Raw genomic sequence first — 14,339 nt, forward strand, 5'->3', positions numbered from 1 at the left:
TAAGAAGTTTTAAAGCTTCAAAGTTGAAATATTCAAAAACAAGTATAATGGGATCTGAACTTCTGTCGGCAAGTTCTTATCATAAAATAATTAGTGATGAGGTGGTAAAGACGATTGTATTCCAAAAGTACAATACCCGTTTTTGAAACATGACCTGTTTTCAGTAAAGTGTTCATTATAAAGGTTGTAGTTTATTATTACTATTTTTATTTTCATATGAATATCAACAGTCTAATTGACTAGTCAAGACAACTAAGAGAAAGAAGTCTTTGGAAACTTACGTCTCACAAGAAGTTTCATAAGTGCATGGTTCTGTAGATGATGTCTGCCATTTATGAAGCATTCATAGATACCAGCATGATGGAGTTGAACATTAAGGATACTGATGCTTGATTGGCCATTCCATGCAGTGACGTCATCACCATTGTGTCTCCATCGAAGCTCAGACAGTAATCCGTAATGCTGTGTCATTGTCAATGTTACATCCTCTCCAGCACTCGTAGTCAAGGTGGATGAGGCTGGAGATACATCACCTACAATCAATAATAGGCTCAGTTATAGACCGTTATATAACTGTGTCATTGTCAATGTTACATCCTCTCCAGCACTCGTAGTCAAGGGGGATGAGGCTGGAGATACATCACCTACAATCAATAATAGGCTCAGTTATAGACCGTTATATAACTGTGTCATGTCAATGTTACATCCTGTCCAGCACTCGTAGTCAAAGTGGATGAGGCTTGAGATACATCACCTACAATCAATAATAAGCTCAGTTGATAGACCGTTATATAACTATGTCATTGCCAATGTTACATCCTCTCCAGCACTCGTAGTCAAAGTGGATGAGGCTGGAGATACATCACCTACAATCAATAATAAGCTCAGTTGATAGACCGTTATATAACTATGTCATTGCCAATGTTACATCCTCTCCAGCACTCGTAGTCAAGGTGGATGAGGCTGGAGATACATCACCTACAATCAATAATAAGCTCAGTTGATAGACCGTTATATAACTATGTCATTGCCAATGTTACATCCTCTCCAGCACTCGTAGTCAAGGTGGGTTAGGCTGGAGATACATCACCTACAATCAATAATAAGCTCAGTTGATAGACCGTTATATAACTGTGTCATTGCCAATGTTACATCCTCTCCAGCACTCGTATAGTCAGGTGGATGAGGCTGGAGATACATGATTACGTAGAAAACATTTGTTTAAATCAACATCTGTTTTTTGTATTTTTTATTTTTTATTTTCTTTTTAAATTTTTAATGGAAAACAAAAAGGCTTTGTCGTAAAAGTGGGTTATATAAAACAAGCCTTTATAAGAAGTATTTTCAAAAATCGTGAACTATTATACACAACAGAAACCCACACCATGTACCTTTTAGTGGGACAATTGAATCAGTTTAACGGGACATCAGTAATTTCAAACTTTTACCATCGACTCCATTTCGGAGATGAAAACACATTTCGTGTTTAAAGAACACGTTCCTTGCGTTCCTTACCATTTCCACGCAAAAGAATTGTCGTTATCTTTACAGTTTCTTGTGAGCTGAAAATACAGTTGTAAGCACCGAATCGTTTCGCCCCAAGTGTGTCCGGCACGCCATAAAGTCTAGCACTGACTGAAGGAACTGAATGATCTCTCGCACTTCCTTCAGTTGGTAAATTACTGCCACTGCCAGTGTCTAGAACACGCTCAAAGGAGACTTCTGCACCGGTGTCTCTACCGCTTTTGTAGCCACCAATAAAATGCAATATAGGAGTATCATCGTTTGCATAAAGCTCTAAATTGAAGCAGGTGAAATCAGGAACTGCTCCTATATTCAGCAACAAACAAACAAGATATAAATGAGAACCATGTTGTTTATTGTTATAATTACTATGTGTTTATAATCGAAATTGTAAGTTCTGCCATACTTAATTGAAAGAAGTTATTTCAGGGCTATGCTTGGACCATAAAAGAAAAGTGTCATGTCAAACAGGAATGACTTATGGTTAGTGGGCATCACTTAGTATATGCTTTGTTTAAGAGCTAAACTTCAGTTTTGCGATGCACTAATTTTCCGATATTAGAAAGTCGTTGCACCATCATTTCGCTCATACCAAACGACAGATATGCTCTTCGTTTCAATTAACTTGTGCATTAATTTTGTTCAGACTTTTCAGAAAAGGCCGAAAAAGACTGAATTCCAGAAGCCCTTTTGACTAATTAAATATTCATACCGAGGTCACGCACCAAAACCCATGAATATTTTGCAAATAAAAGGAACACGGATTTTGTGTGTGCTGCGGATTGACTGGTTATTTAACGAAAATACAGACGGTTATGGTCCGTCGGTACGAGTCTTCCGGGGCCTTGACCGGATCCCCGCAAACGCTCCGCGCACCCCGCTCTCGTGCTCCATCCACGACAGATTTGGCCCCCTAAGTTTTTGTCACGATCCCCCCTTGTTTTTAAGTGCCTTATTTATGCCACTGGGGCTCTGGCTTAGCAAACCAATATCCTGACACAAATAGCATTATGTACCAAGTTGCTTTAAATTAAATCTTAATATTTTTCTTCCCGTTTTTTTTTGTCCTAAAGGAGAAAATGTGTTTGCTTTGTCAAGTTGTATGTTTAGTGATGTAGTCATTATTTTATAGGGATTAGATCTATGTCCCGCCCCATTTACTCATTGTTTGAAATTGTTGTGTGATAAATTGTGTCCGATAGACAATCATATCTACATGTTTCTTCTTTATCAAGTTTGAAATTCAAGTTTGCATTCAATAGTAATAATAATAATGCATTTATAATGCACCATCTATCTTGTGTACAAGACCCTATTCCGAGGCGCAGAACAAAAAAACAATACATACAACAAAAAAGAAATGTAGAACACAATACAAAATTATACAATGGATAATCTACTGTCAAGACATGTAACGAGCTAAGTGTAAGAGGATTTAAATAAATGAGTTTTAAGCAAGTTTTTAAACAATGGAAGAGAACTACAGCACCTGATATTATTAGGTAAAGCGTTCCAAAGTTTAGGAGCACAAGCGGAAAAGGAACGATCGCCATATGATGAGGAAGTTCTAGGAATAGTTAAAAGGGACAGCAGACGAACGAAGAGTGCGAGAGGGGCATAAGGTACAAGGAGTTTTGCAATATAAGACGGAGTCAAGCCAAACTGAGATTTAAATGCAATAAGTAGAATTTTGAATTGAATTCGTTGTCGAATGTGTAGCCAGTGAAGTTCCTGCAATAAAGATGTAATATGATCATGTTTTTTTTAGATTTTGTTAAAACACGAGCGGCAGCATTTTGTAAAAGTTGTAGTTTGTGGAGCTGGTGTTCGGTATAATAGGGATTCAAGTCCCGCATTTAAGTGCATTTCCCTTGTGGTTTGAAGCTAAATAATGGAAATTAAAAGCGATTATCCCCAAGCTCCTATTCCTAAAGAGGTGACTCGAGTACTGCCGCTTCCCAGGCTGTATTATAATCTTGGATGTCACCCTGGTTAGATTTGATATTTTGAACTTTCAAGCAATAAAACAAACACAGTGAGAGACAAAAGACAGCGAAAACATTTCTGGCCTTAAACAATTGTCTTACCTAGTGAATGATGTGGTAGAACTAGAAGGACCAGCAGACCAAGTAAAGCACATCCAGACACAGCCGGACCGTCTTTCAGACCGCGTCCATTCATCGTAGTTTGGACAGCTTTAAGTTGTATTTCTTATAATGGAAAACTGCATTAATCCATATGTGAACAAAACGTCGTGTGGTCATATCCAAAATTCTCTCGACCGGCAGATCCGAAGAGAGCCACTTAAGAGTCAGTTCAGGTAAATAATTGACATAGTTGCTCACGGTCAAAAAATGAATTTTTTTAGTATTCTGTGGGTGGAAGGGCCTTGGGGTGCAAGTAAACAAAATTGCATTTTCAATTCTATATATAGCCCGTTGCCATGGTTACGGCTCATTTTGTTTTTTGGCAATTTTAGGCCGATTTTGGGGTCTGAAAAACTGTTTTTTAGCTCATATTTACAACTCCATCCCACCAAAATGCAAAATTATTTCAAAAAACCTTTTATATCACTACAAAGTATCATCCTTGGCCTTCCTTGAGAAAAAAATTTTTACTTTAAATATCACCCTTGTGCTATTTTTGCATCATGCATTACAGTATGTTTTTAGAACTTGCAAAATCGACATTTTTACCCTATTTTTGGACCCCAAAATGTCAACTTTTTGTCTCAGAAAATTTTCCTTTCGACTGAGATTAGGGCCAACATTGGTCTTTTCATATCTGGTGTCACAAACTTGGGCAATTGTATCCTGTTGTGACAGTACTGCCTCAAAACTAGACTTTTTTCCCCAAAACGTGATAAATGACTTTTTTAAGGGTCTTTTCACATAATATCGACATACGTGTCCACGGTAGAAAAAAAAGAATATTTTTTTATACTTTGTGGATGGTAGGGACTTGGGGTCCAAATAAACAACATTTACATTTCAAATCATAATATAACACGTTGCCATTGTAACAGTTCATTTGTGTTTAGGCCACTTTAGGCCGATTTTGGGGTCTGAAAAACTGTGTTTTTAGTTTACAACTCCACCCAACCAAAAACCAAAAAAATATTTCATAAAACCTTTTCCATCACTACAAATTATCATCCTTAGCTTTACTTGAGACAAAAAGTATTGCTATAAATTTCACCCTTGTGCTAATTTTAGAACGAGCATTAGAGTATGTTTTTAGAATTTGCAAAATCAACATTTTACCCTTTTTTTTGCCTCAAAATTGTTTTTTTTCAGGGGTCTCAGAATATTTTCCTTTCGATTTTGATCAGGGCCAAAATTTGCTTCATTTTGAATTTATAACATTAAGAAGTTAGTCATAATTCCATAAATCTGGCAGCTTTTCATAAGCACTCTGTAGGCTTAGTGCATTACCAAACATTGAATAGGACTTGTTGATGACCTAAATCTTAGAATTTGCCCCGTCCCGGCCCCACCCCGGCCCCGGCCCAATCATAATTCTTGACATTGCATAAAAAATAAAAAAAAAGTTTTGTGAACAGCGCCTCTTTTTTGAAAGTCACATTTTTTAATTCCCCTTGCACATCAAGAAATTTTGTACTGTCTTAATATTTTATTGGTTCTCAGAATATTTCCCTTTTGGTTGTGATTGGGCTATCATTATGGTTTGCATGTCTGCTGGGGAGAAACACTTTGGTTTATTGTATCCTGTTGTGATACTTCTGCCTCAAATATGGTAATGTTTCCAAAAACAATAAAAATGCATTTTGAAGTTATCCCTTAGTTTGAATTGATAAAAAACAAAAATGAGCATGCTTTAAAAAAAAATATGGCACTGTTTCCATGCTCTTTAAGTATTAACAAATACAAAGTTTATAACCATGCTTTGCCACTGAGAGTTCTTGTTTTGTAATGACTACTTTACCTAGTTGTACAGGTATGATTCACATTGCAAGAAGAGAAGTAGTGCGATGAGCATTCTTTACTATTCTTGTCTATACATGGCCTTTTATCAGTCTTCTGGGTCCCCTGCCCGCTACCAAACTAAACATTTTCATCCCTATCAGAACAAAGATGCTCTAAAAGTGGGCAAGTACTGTATCCAACGTATCTAAATGGCCATTCATCTGCTTTGGCCTTCTGTAAAGCAGTTCCCCCATCCATGGTGGGGTTCCTTTCAATTGTACTGTTGCAAACATTAAAAGAGCTGGTTTATTAAACGTGATAAACAATTCAGCAGGTAATGTTTGACAATGTTTTTTGTTGATCGTTCTCAGAGACATATATAATAATTATGAATTAGTAAGATAGTGAATGGAAAAAATAATCAAACTAGCCTGAATAAACTTTTGTCACTGCAATTGCATCTTACTTATTTATGTTGAGCAGGTGCAAGTATTTACAACTTCTTTCAGTGTTGTTTCATTAAAGGAACACGTTGCCTGGATCGGTCGAGTTGGTCTTTGAAAAGCGTTTGTAAACGTTTTATTACAAAATGCATGTAATTAGAAAAATATTTTAAAAGTAGAATATAATGATCCACACAAGTATCACTCAAAAACATCTTTCTAACCATGCATTTTATAACAAACGGTTACAAACGCATTTCAAAGACCAACTTGACCGATCCCAGGCAACGTGTTCCTTTTAAATGATCTCTTACGCTCATCTTGCAAATCGTTAGTATCATTGTTTTTAATAACATCTTGGCAAACTTTTCCAACTCTTTTAAGCGGGCTTTTTAATTTCCCACTATTGTGTTGGACATGATTGGATGCTCTAAACCATCTGCCTCAAGCACAGAAACTACATTGTTTATAATCTCTATCTCTGTGAAAAGTTTTACATTTGGTAGCAGGCAGGGACCAAGGAGAGTAGGCCCTGTATTAAAGACAACTTGTAAAGAATGCTCATCGTACTCTACTTGCAATGGGAATCTTACCTGTACAATAGGTAAAGTAGCCAAATCAAAAACTCTCAGTGGCAAAACATTGGTTATGGTTTGGTTGGATACCATTATGTTTAAATAAAAACTTTGTATTCATTACTCAAAGGGCATGGAAACAGTGCCAGATTTTTAACAAGCATGCATTGTTTTTGGAAAAATTACTATACTTAAGGCATGATCAGTCACAACAGGATACAATAAACACAGTGTTTCTACCCAGAAGACATGAAAATACCAATAACAACCGAAAGGGAACACTTTCAAAAAAGAGGCGCTATTCACAAAACATTGTTTTATGCAATGTCAAGAAATATGATTGGGGCTGGGCCGGGCAAATTCTAAAATTAAGGTCATCAACAGTTCCTGATCAATGTTGGGTAATCTACTAGTGCTTAGGAAAAGATGCAAGATTCATAGAATTATTACTTTTTAATGTTAGAAATTCAATATGAAGAAAAAACAATTCAAAATGCATTTGTTTTCTGTTTGGGGAAAAAAGTCTATTATTTGAGACAGTACTGTTAACATCAGGATACACTTGCCCAAGTTTTTCTTACCAGAAATAAAAAGACAAATTTTGGCCCTGATCAAAATCGAAAGGAAAATATTCTGAGACCCCTGAAAAAAATGAAATTTTGAGGGCAAAAAATATGGTAAAAATGTTGATTTTGCAAGTTCTAAAAACATACTCTAATGCACGTTCTAAAAATAGCACAAGGGTGAAATTTATAGCAATATTTTTTTTGTCTCAAGTAAAGCCAAGGATGATACTTTGTAGTGTTGGACAAGGTTTTATGAAATATTTTTGTTTTTTGGTGGGGTGGAGTTGTAAATATTAACTAAAAAAACAGTTTTTCAGACCCCAAAATCGGCCTAAAGTGGCCTAAACACAAACGAACTGTTACCATGGCAACGTGTTATATTATGATTTGAAATGTAAATGTTGTTTATTTGGACCCCAAGTTCCTACCATCCACAAAGTAAAATATTAAGTATAAGAAAAATATTCTTTTTTTTTTATCATGGACACGTATGTCGATATTATGTGAAAAGACCCTTAAAAAGGCATTTTTCACGTTTTTGGGAAAAAAGTCTAGTTTTGAGGCAATACTGTCACAACAGGATACAATTGCCCAAGTTTTTGACACCAGATATGGAAAGACCAATGTTGGCCCTAATCACAGCCGAAAGGAAAATTTTCTGAGACCCCTGGCAAGTTGACATTTTGGGGTCCAAAAATAGGGTAAAAATGTCGATTTTGCAAGTTCTAAAAACATACTGTAATGCATGATGCAAAAATAGCATATTTAAAGCAATAATTTTTTTTCTCAAGGAAGGCCAAGGATGATACTTTGTAGTGATAAAATGGCCAAAAAACAAAATGAGCCGTAACCATGGCAACGGGCTTTACATGGAATTGAAAATGCAATTTTGTTTACTTGCACCCCAAGACCCTTCCACCAACAAAGTATAAAAAAAAATCATATTTTGACCGTGAGCAACTATGTCAATTATTTACCTGAACTGACTCTTAAAGACACTGGACACTATTGGTAATTGTCAAAGACCATTCTTCTCACTATGTGTGAAAATTTGAGCTCAATTGGCTCGATAATAATGAAATAAAAGACACCCTTGTCACACGATGTGCTTTCAGATGCTTGATTTCGAGAAATCAAATTCTAAATCTGAGGTCTCGAAATCAAATTCGTGGAAAATTGCTTTTCTTAAAAACTACGTTACTTCAGAGGAAGCCGTTTCTCACAATGTTTTATACTAATTATCAATAGCTCCATATTACTCGTTACCAATCTATGGTTTTATGCTAATAATTATTTTGAGTAATTACCAATAGTGTCCACTGCCTTTAATGGTACAACAAAAAATATGAACTAAGAGGCGGCTTTCATAAGACTGTACTCTATGAATGAGATCGTAGACAACCTTTGTGAGGTGAGCCCATCTTTTCATCAAACCTAAATTCAACATCAACTTTAAAGTCACGATAAATGATAGAAATATTTATTAGTGAGCAGAACGACTTGTAATTCATTTTATTGATCATGCAAACAATCTTAGCAATTGTGTGGAATTCGTTTAAGGCCAAGGCCAATCTTACTTTCGAAAAAAGATATCCCTCAAATAAAAGGTAAATTTGACTTACCTGCTGCCCTCACAAAAGCATCCACCAATATCAAAAGAAGGAAATGCAATGTTGGGTTTAAACACAATGATGAAATTCTATAGTCCCTTGACTGAACTTTTACTATACCTACTGGTCCATATTAATCATTTCAATTGTGTTTTGTGTGAAACATCCGATGAAAACATGGAACTATATATACACACACTGTGAAACACTAGGAACTGACAAAGCGGAACACACTGTGGAAAAATGATATAATCGCAGTTCACCAAAAGTGCCTGCGGAATTTGTTTGTATTAAAGGTCATCATTGTATCGATCAGATTTCATCATTATTCAAAAGTTCATCCGCGGCACGTGACTAAACCAAATCCGATAATAGAGAATAGCGTGATAATCGGTCTTCAATAATCAATTCTCAAAGTCAAAGCTCACTGATTGAGAAACAAAGTCTACAGAAAGGGGAATTTTAAAACCATGGAAAGTATGTTGTACACAGTTATAGCTTGTTTTTTTTTTAATAAGGGTGTTATCACCTTTTTGAATCTGAAACCGCCTAGGAAATGTTTTAGGGTTTGACTGTGCCTATTATTCAACTCTACAATAAAACAATAATTATGTTGTGAACGTTGTTTATAAACATTTGTTTTTATAAACAGTAACCACATGGACAATATTTTATTTCATGAATGAAGAAACGATAGATTGAGTGAATAAGTGGCATAAACGAGCCTATTTCTGCTTGTGTTTACTGTCATGGGTCATTTCATGTCAGACCAACACACTTTTTTACCTCATGTCTTCCGATTTTGATAAAAATTGCTGTGCTTGTAGGTCCTTATCAGCAATGAATGCACACACATTTTTAGCCCGATCCGACTTACGATGTGGTCAGGGCAGAAACCAATAAAATCTGACATTTTTAGGGTAAAATATCACCATTTTGGTAAAAATATGTCATAACCATGTCAATTTTTATCACATATATGCAAATTTGGTATCAAAATGATGAGAATTGCATGCTAGAATCAATTCTTTTGTCAACAATAAATTTTCTGAAATGTAGGTCACTGTAATCTTTATTGGGTTATTGTCACCTTTGACCCAGTTTTTGAAATAATGTATCATTCAAAAATCAACGAAATAAAAATCACTTGATAGAGCATGTCTTCCTCTATCAGAATCCACTAAGAAACAGTTGGGCTCTTCATCAAAATTTACAACTTTATGCGATTGTTGTACTAGTCACTGTGATATTTAATAATGTTGTCGTGACCTTTGACCCAATTTTTGAAAACACGCATCATTTCAAAATTCAACGAAATGAAAATCACTCGATCGAGCATGTCATCCTCTTTCAGAATCACCTAATTAACTATAATGACACGCTGCAAGTTGGTGCTGAAACGGAGAGACATGCGATAGGTCAGGTTGGTCACATGTGGTCTAAGCCGTTGTCATGTTGGTCTAAGCCGTTGGTCCCTTGTGTTGTGTAAACGCATGTAAAAGAACCCAGTGCACTTATCGAAAAGAGAAGGGGTTCGCCCCGGTGTTCCTGGCTGGATTGGCAGCATATTGCGCCATAGCACCTTCTAAACCATTACATGGTGCTTAAGGATTAGGTCTTATATCTCAAAATTCGCCCCACTCCTTGCAGTAATAATACCTGGCGCTTTGTATCCTTTGGCGAAAGGCGCGTTATAAATACGGTTATTATTATTATTAACATTATTATTATTATTATTATTATGTTTACCGTACATAGTTGCGCAAAAGAGCAAGCCACGTCACTTTTGCTGACAGAGCCTTCTCGGTACATTATGGACCCAAACTCCGGAAAAAGTCCATAAGAACTAGGGCATGACAGAAACAATCGAAAAGACAGGAGCAAAACCTGACCAGCGATCAGTAGATTTACCAAAGTTTTTTTTAAATTTACATGGGAAAATTAATATAATTATGACAAGAAGACCCCATCGGAAGTTGTTTGTATTGGGCTCAAGTGGTATCATTTGCTATGGGTCGGCCATTTTATGGAGTCAAAATTTTGACTCCACAAAATGGCCGACCGTGTCAGTTCTCGAAGGAAAGGAAAACCGAGCAAATTCCAGGCATGTTTGTGTGGATTATTTATATTAATTTTAAATTATCTATCTAACCAATTCAACAAAATGGTTTCAAATCCTTTTCAAAGACTAACTAGCCGGATCCAAGGATCCAAGGCAACGACGTGTCCCTTTAAGCGGCCGATTTCATACAGTTGTACTGTATATCCACATACTGACACAAAACTGTAATCAATGTAACTTCCCTAGGGTAAATCATTCGTAAATACCAATACAGCGAGTCATGCTGTGGTATTGAAATACTTGTTTTCAAAGTTTTTCTATAGGTTTCCATTTTGTATTGATTTGTTTATAAACTAAAAAAAAAAATGCTACACTGCCGATAAAAGCAAAACATCAAAAGCAACCCCATACGTTAATTTCCTTCTAATTGCTCAACAGTTCGATCATGTGTTTAGCTTTAGTTCATTAGCCATGTGTTATGGATCGCACAGCGTCATCGAGCGCCATGTTTTGAGGATACACAATGTAAAGTGCACAACTCTAAGCCAATGATAGCCTTGCTCACATGCACGTATCAACATAGATGATGGTCATAATGACGTCATATGCAATCAATAATTAGCCACAGGGTTCTTTAACTTGCTCCCTCTTCATTTATTTGCTGTTCTTGTTCTTCGTCTTCACTGCTTTCAAGATCATGTCTCTCAGTGCCGTAGTGCCCCTTCATTGACAAGAAACACTAGGATGTTCCTCTGCTGTCGTGTTGATCCTCGTGGCCGGTAGCTTATCCTCATAGAACCCGTACCCCTATCTAAAGTGTACAGAATGTCTTCTCTTCGAGCAAAACGCGGATGGAGCTCCGTTAGCTAGTAAATTACTGTGTTGCACCAAGGAACAATGTTGTGTTCTAGTTTATTTTGTGTGGTAGCACTAAACACTATTGCAAAAGCGTATTGACGGTATGCTTTTACATTTTGGGCGCAAAGCGGCCATTTGCATTAGCCCGAAGGCACTCCATCGCCGGCGCGATTGGTTGAGTGGCAGAATGCCTTGGTGTGATTGGTTGAATGGCAGAATGCTGACACACCACGGAATTGTCATGAAGGCATTGGATGTTATTCCATTGTCCGTAGTATTGCCGCCTCATCTCAATGCAATTTTCATCTAGATAACCCTCGTTGGGTTCAGCCCAGTACCAGTTGAAGTACTTACACTCTGTCCCGCGGTGATCCACCCACTTATCTTGGCCATTGCGTATAGTACAACCGACCCAAACACCCCCTGAAGTGTGATTACTTTCTTTGAAAACGCCCCAGATGAACTGATGCTCCAAGAGTGATTTGGCGATCGCTAAATCTCCACCCATGGCGGTGCAAGTGTCAATGGCATCAGCCCATCCCATCACGGTGTGAAGTAAGTGGTAGCAAGACCCGCTAAACAATGTCTGATCGGGCGGACAAACACCTGCAAGTCCGGTACATACAATACTCAGTAAAACTAACTGCTTCATTTTACCCACACATAAAGAACCCCCAACACGATGCGTTTGGTTTTCACAAAGTTTGATGCTCACATAACCATTGTTGTTGTTGTTGTTGTTTTTTTTTTTGTTCTTTAGATGATCTTCCCGTCAAAGGCAACCCCTTCAAAGAGCCAGGCTGGCAACAGCCAATGATGTGTATGCCTATTATTTTAAACAGTCCATTTTGCGTGAGTTCCCTCTCACAATAGTGAACATGATATGATATAAAGTTCAATGCAATGTACTGTCCGACGTGCCGAAGAACTGAGCAGGAAGCAACAGGTGGCACCAAGAATAAATTGTCCACAAAGAGACTTTTGTTTCAACAAGTCTTACTAAACAAAGGAGCTGCGTGTTTGGCCGTGTCAGTCCGACGCTGCAAAAAAGAATCACTGGTGAAGGTGTGGTAATTTGTGTTTTTCACCGCAGTCGGCTTAGACTTGTGGACAAGTCGTTAAATCGGCCCCACGCGCTGAGATAGTGGTCTCGCGAGATCACTGCTCTCGCGCTAACTGATGGCTCCCCGATTTCGACTCCTCATTCGCGAGATCACTGCTCTCGCGCTAACTGATGGCTCCCCGATTTCGACTCCTCATTAAATGAGGAGTCGAAATCGGGGAGCCATCAGTTAGCGCGAGAGCAGTGATCTCGCGAGACCACTATCTCAGCGCGTGGGACCGATTTAACGACTTGTCCACAAGTCTACAGTCGGCTTGATAATTCGATCGATAGGTATTTTGAGGCCAGCGCACCAATTTAGATAGTATTTTTAGAATCGTTGCCAAAGAGATAGCGAGGATGACAGGCACGCACGCCCATTATAATAATTCCAACACATATATAGCGCCTAAATAATGTTGACATGGGCGCTGAACATGGTAGTGGTAGAACAACTAAGCAAGTACTTATTGTATGGATAAATAACATTTAAAAAAATACAAACATGTTACAATAGGAGTAAACACATCTTTTATCATTCAACCTGTTAGTAAAACAAGTAACTCAATAAGTTGAATCCTTGAAGTATTACAAATGCAGATTAATCTAAAATATAAAATACGAAAAAAAGCTTAACTATAACAATAGGAGTAAGCAAATCTTTTAACATTCAACCTGTTTGTAAAACATGTTACCCGATAAATTGAATTCCTGAAGAATTAAAAATGCAATTTGATCTAAAATCTACGAAATATTGCGAACCATTAAACTCATTAGACAGCAGGCTAAAAATACATAATGAGAGGGGCGGTAATAATGCGTGCATTCTAGGGTAAAACTAATAGTTTACGTGTCTTCCCCCCCCCCCCCCCCCCAGGAAGCAGTTTAGAAGAGTCAAGGTTAAAATCGTCGATTTAAAAAAAAAAAATCCACTCCAATTATATTTCGATTTTAATTTGAAGTGCGTCACAGTAATCTATTAGCTTCAAAATGAGCAATAATATACTAATTATTTAGATAAAAGGTCTCCAATGTCAACAGTTTTCAATGGCTTTTCCTAATACGTTCGGTAATGACTCTGAAAATGAATCAATAAAAATTGACGTGATGAGAAGTAGGCGGCTTTGCAATCTTTTAAAAACAATTCACTTCAAAGTAGGCGACAGTGGTTATTCACCAATTCAGGCGCGCAGTGTTGAGCACCGTGCGCCATTGCTGAGGTGTACATGTGCTTAGTTGTGTGCACAAAGACATGAGAACATCATGTTCCTTTTCACTCTTTATGGAAATTTAATGTTTTCCTCAACGACATACACAATTTTCTTAACATTACATCATGATATACTATTGAAGATAACTGACTACAAAATTTGCAACTAAATAGAAACCGAATCACCTTGAAAACGGTGCTTGTCTTAGGTGAATTAGAGGGAAAAGACTCGGAAACTGAATTCAATAGTCACTAAATTGAAATTTTTTTTTCAGAATTTCAGTATTTTCCTTTGTGCTTAATTTATAATTTTTGTTTAGCAAGAATGTTGCACATCGTCATATCATGCAGCCATGTCAGAGAAATCGCATAGATTGTCGAGAAAGACATTAAATTTCCATAAAAAGAAAGAAAAAAAAAAACATGATTTCCTTATGTCTCTGTGGACAACACTAGGCAAATT

General features: G+C 37.0%; 2 protein-coding genes across 2 annotated transcripts in view; both read right to left on the reverse strand.

Annotated features, from left to right (window-relative positions):
• The window catches only part of LOC117304766 (receptor-type tyrosine-protein phosphatase T-like), a 38,873-nt gene extending 35,168 nt beyond the window's left edge, over positions 1–3,705 (reverse strand). The window contains exons 1-3 of the mRNA XM_033789373.1: positions 3,612–3,705; positions 1,684–1,830; positions 282–512 (exon numbers count right to left, since the gene is read on the reverse strand). Of these exons, the coding sequence (XP_033645264.1) occupies positions 282–512; positions 1,684–1,830; positions 3,612–3,705 (472 nt within the window). The remainder of the gene's footprint in view (positions 1–281; positions 513–1,683; positions 1,831–3,611) is intronic.
• A 7,968-nt stretch (positions 3,706–11,673) lies between these two features.
• LOC117304767 (macrophage mannose receptor 1-like) lies at positions 11,674–12,108 on the reverse strand. The gene has a single exon (XM_033789374.1). The coding sequence runs from the start codon at positions 12,106–12,108 to the stop codon at positions 11,674–11,676; it is 435 nt and encodes a 144-aa protein (XP_033645265.1).
• Positions 12,109–14,339: the final 2,231 nt, after the last annotated feature.

The sequence above is a fragment of the Asterias rubens genome, chromosome 21, assembly GCF_902459465.1.
Source record: "Asterias rubens chromosome 21, eAstRub1.3, whole genome shotgun sequence".
Classification (NCBI taxonomy): Eukaryota; Metazoa; Echinodermata; class Asteroidea; order Forcipulatida; family Asteriidae; genus Asterias; species Asterias rubens.

Bases quoted from the DNA above. Each gene is read 5' to 3' on its own strand.
- LOC117304767 (XM_033789374.1), bottom strand. From the start codon at position 12,108: ATGGGATGGGCTGATGCCATTGACACTTGCACCGCCATGGGTGGAGAT.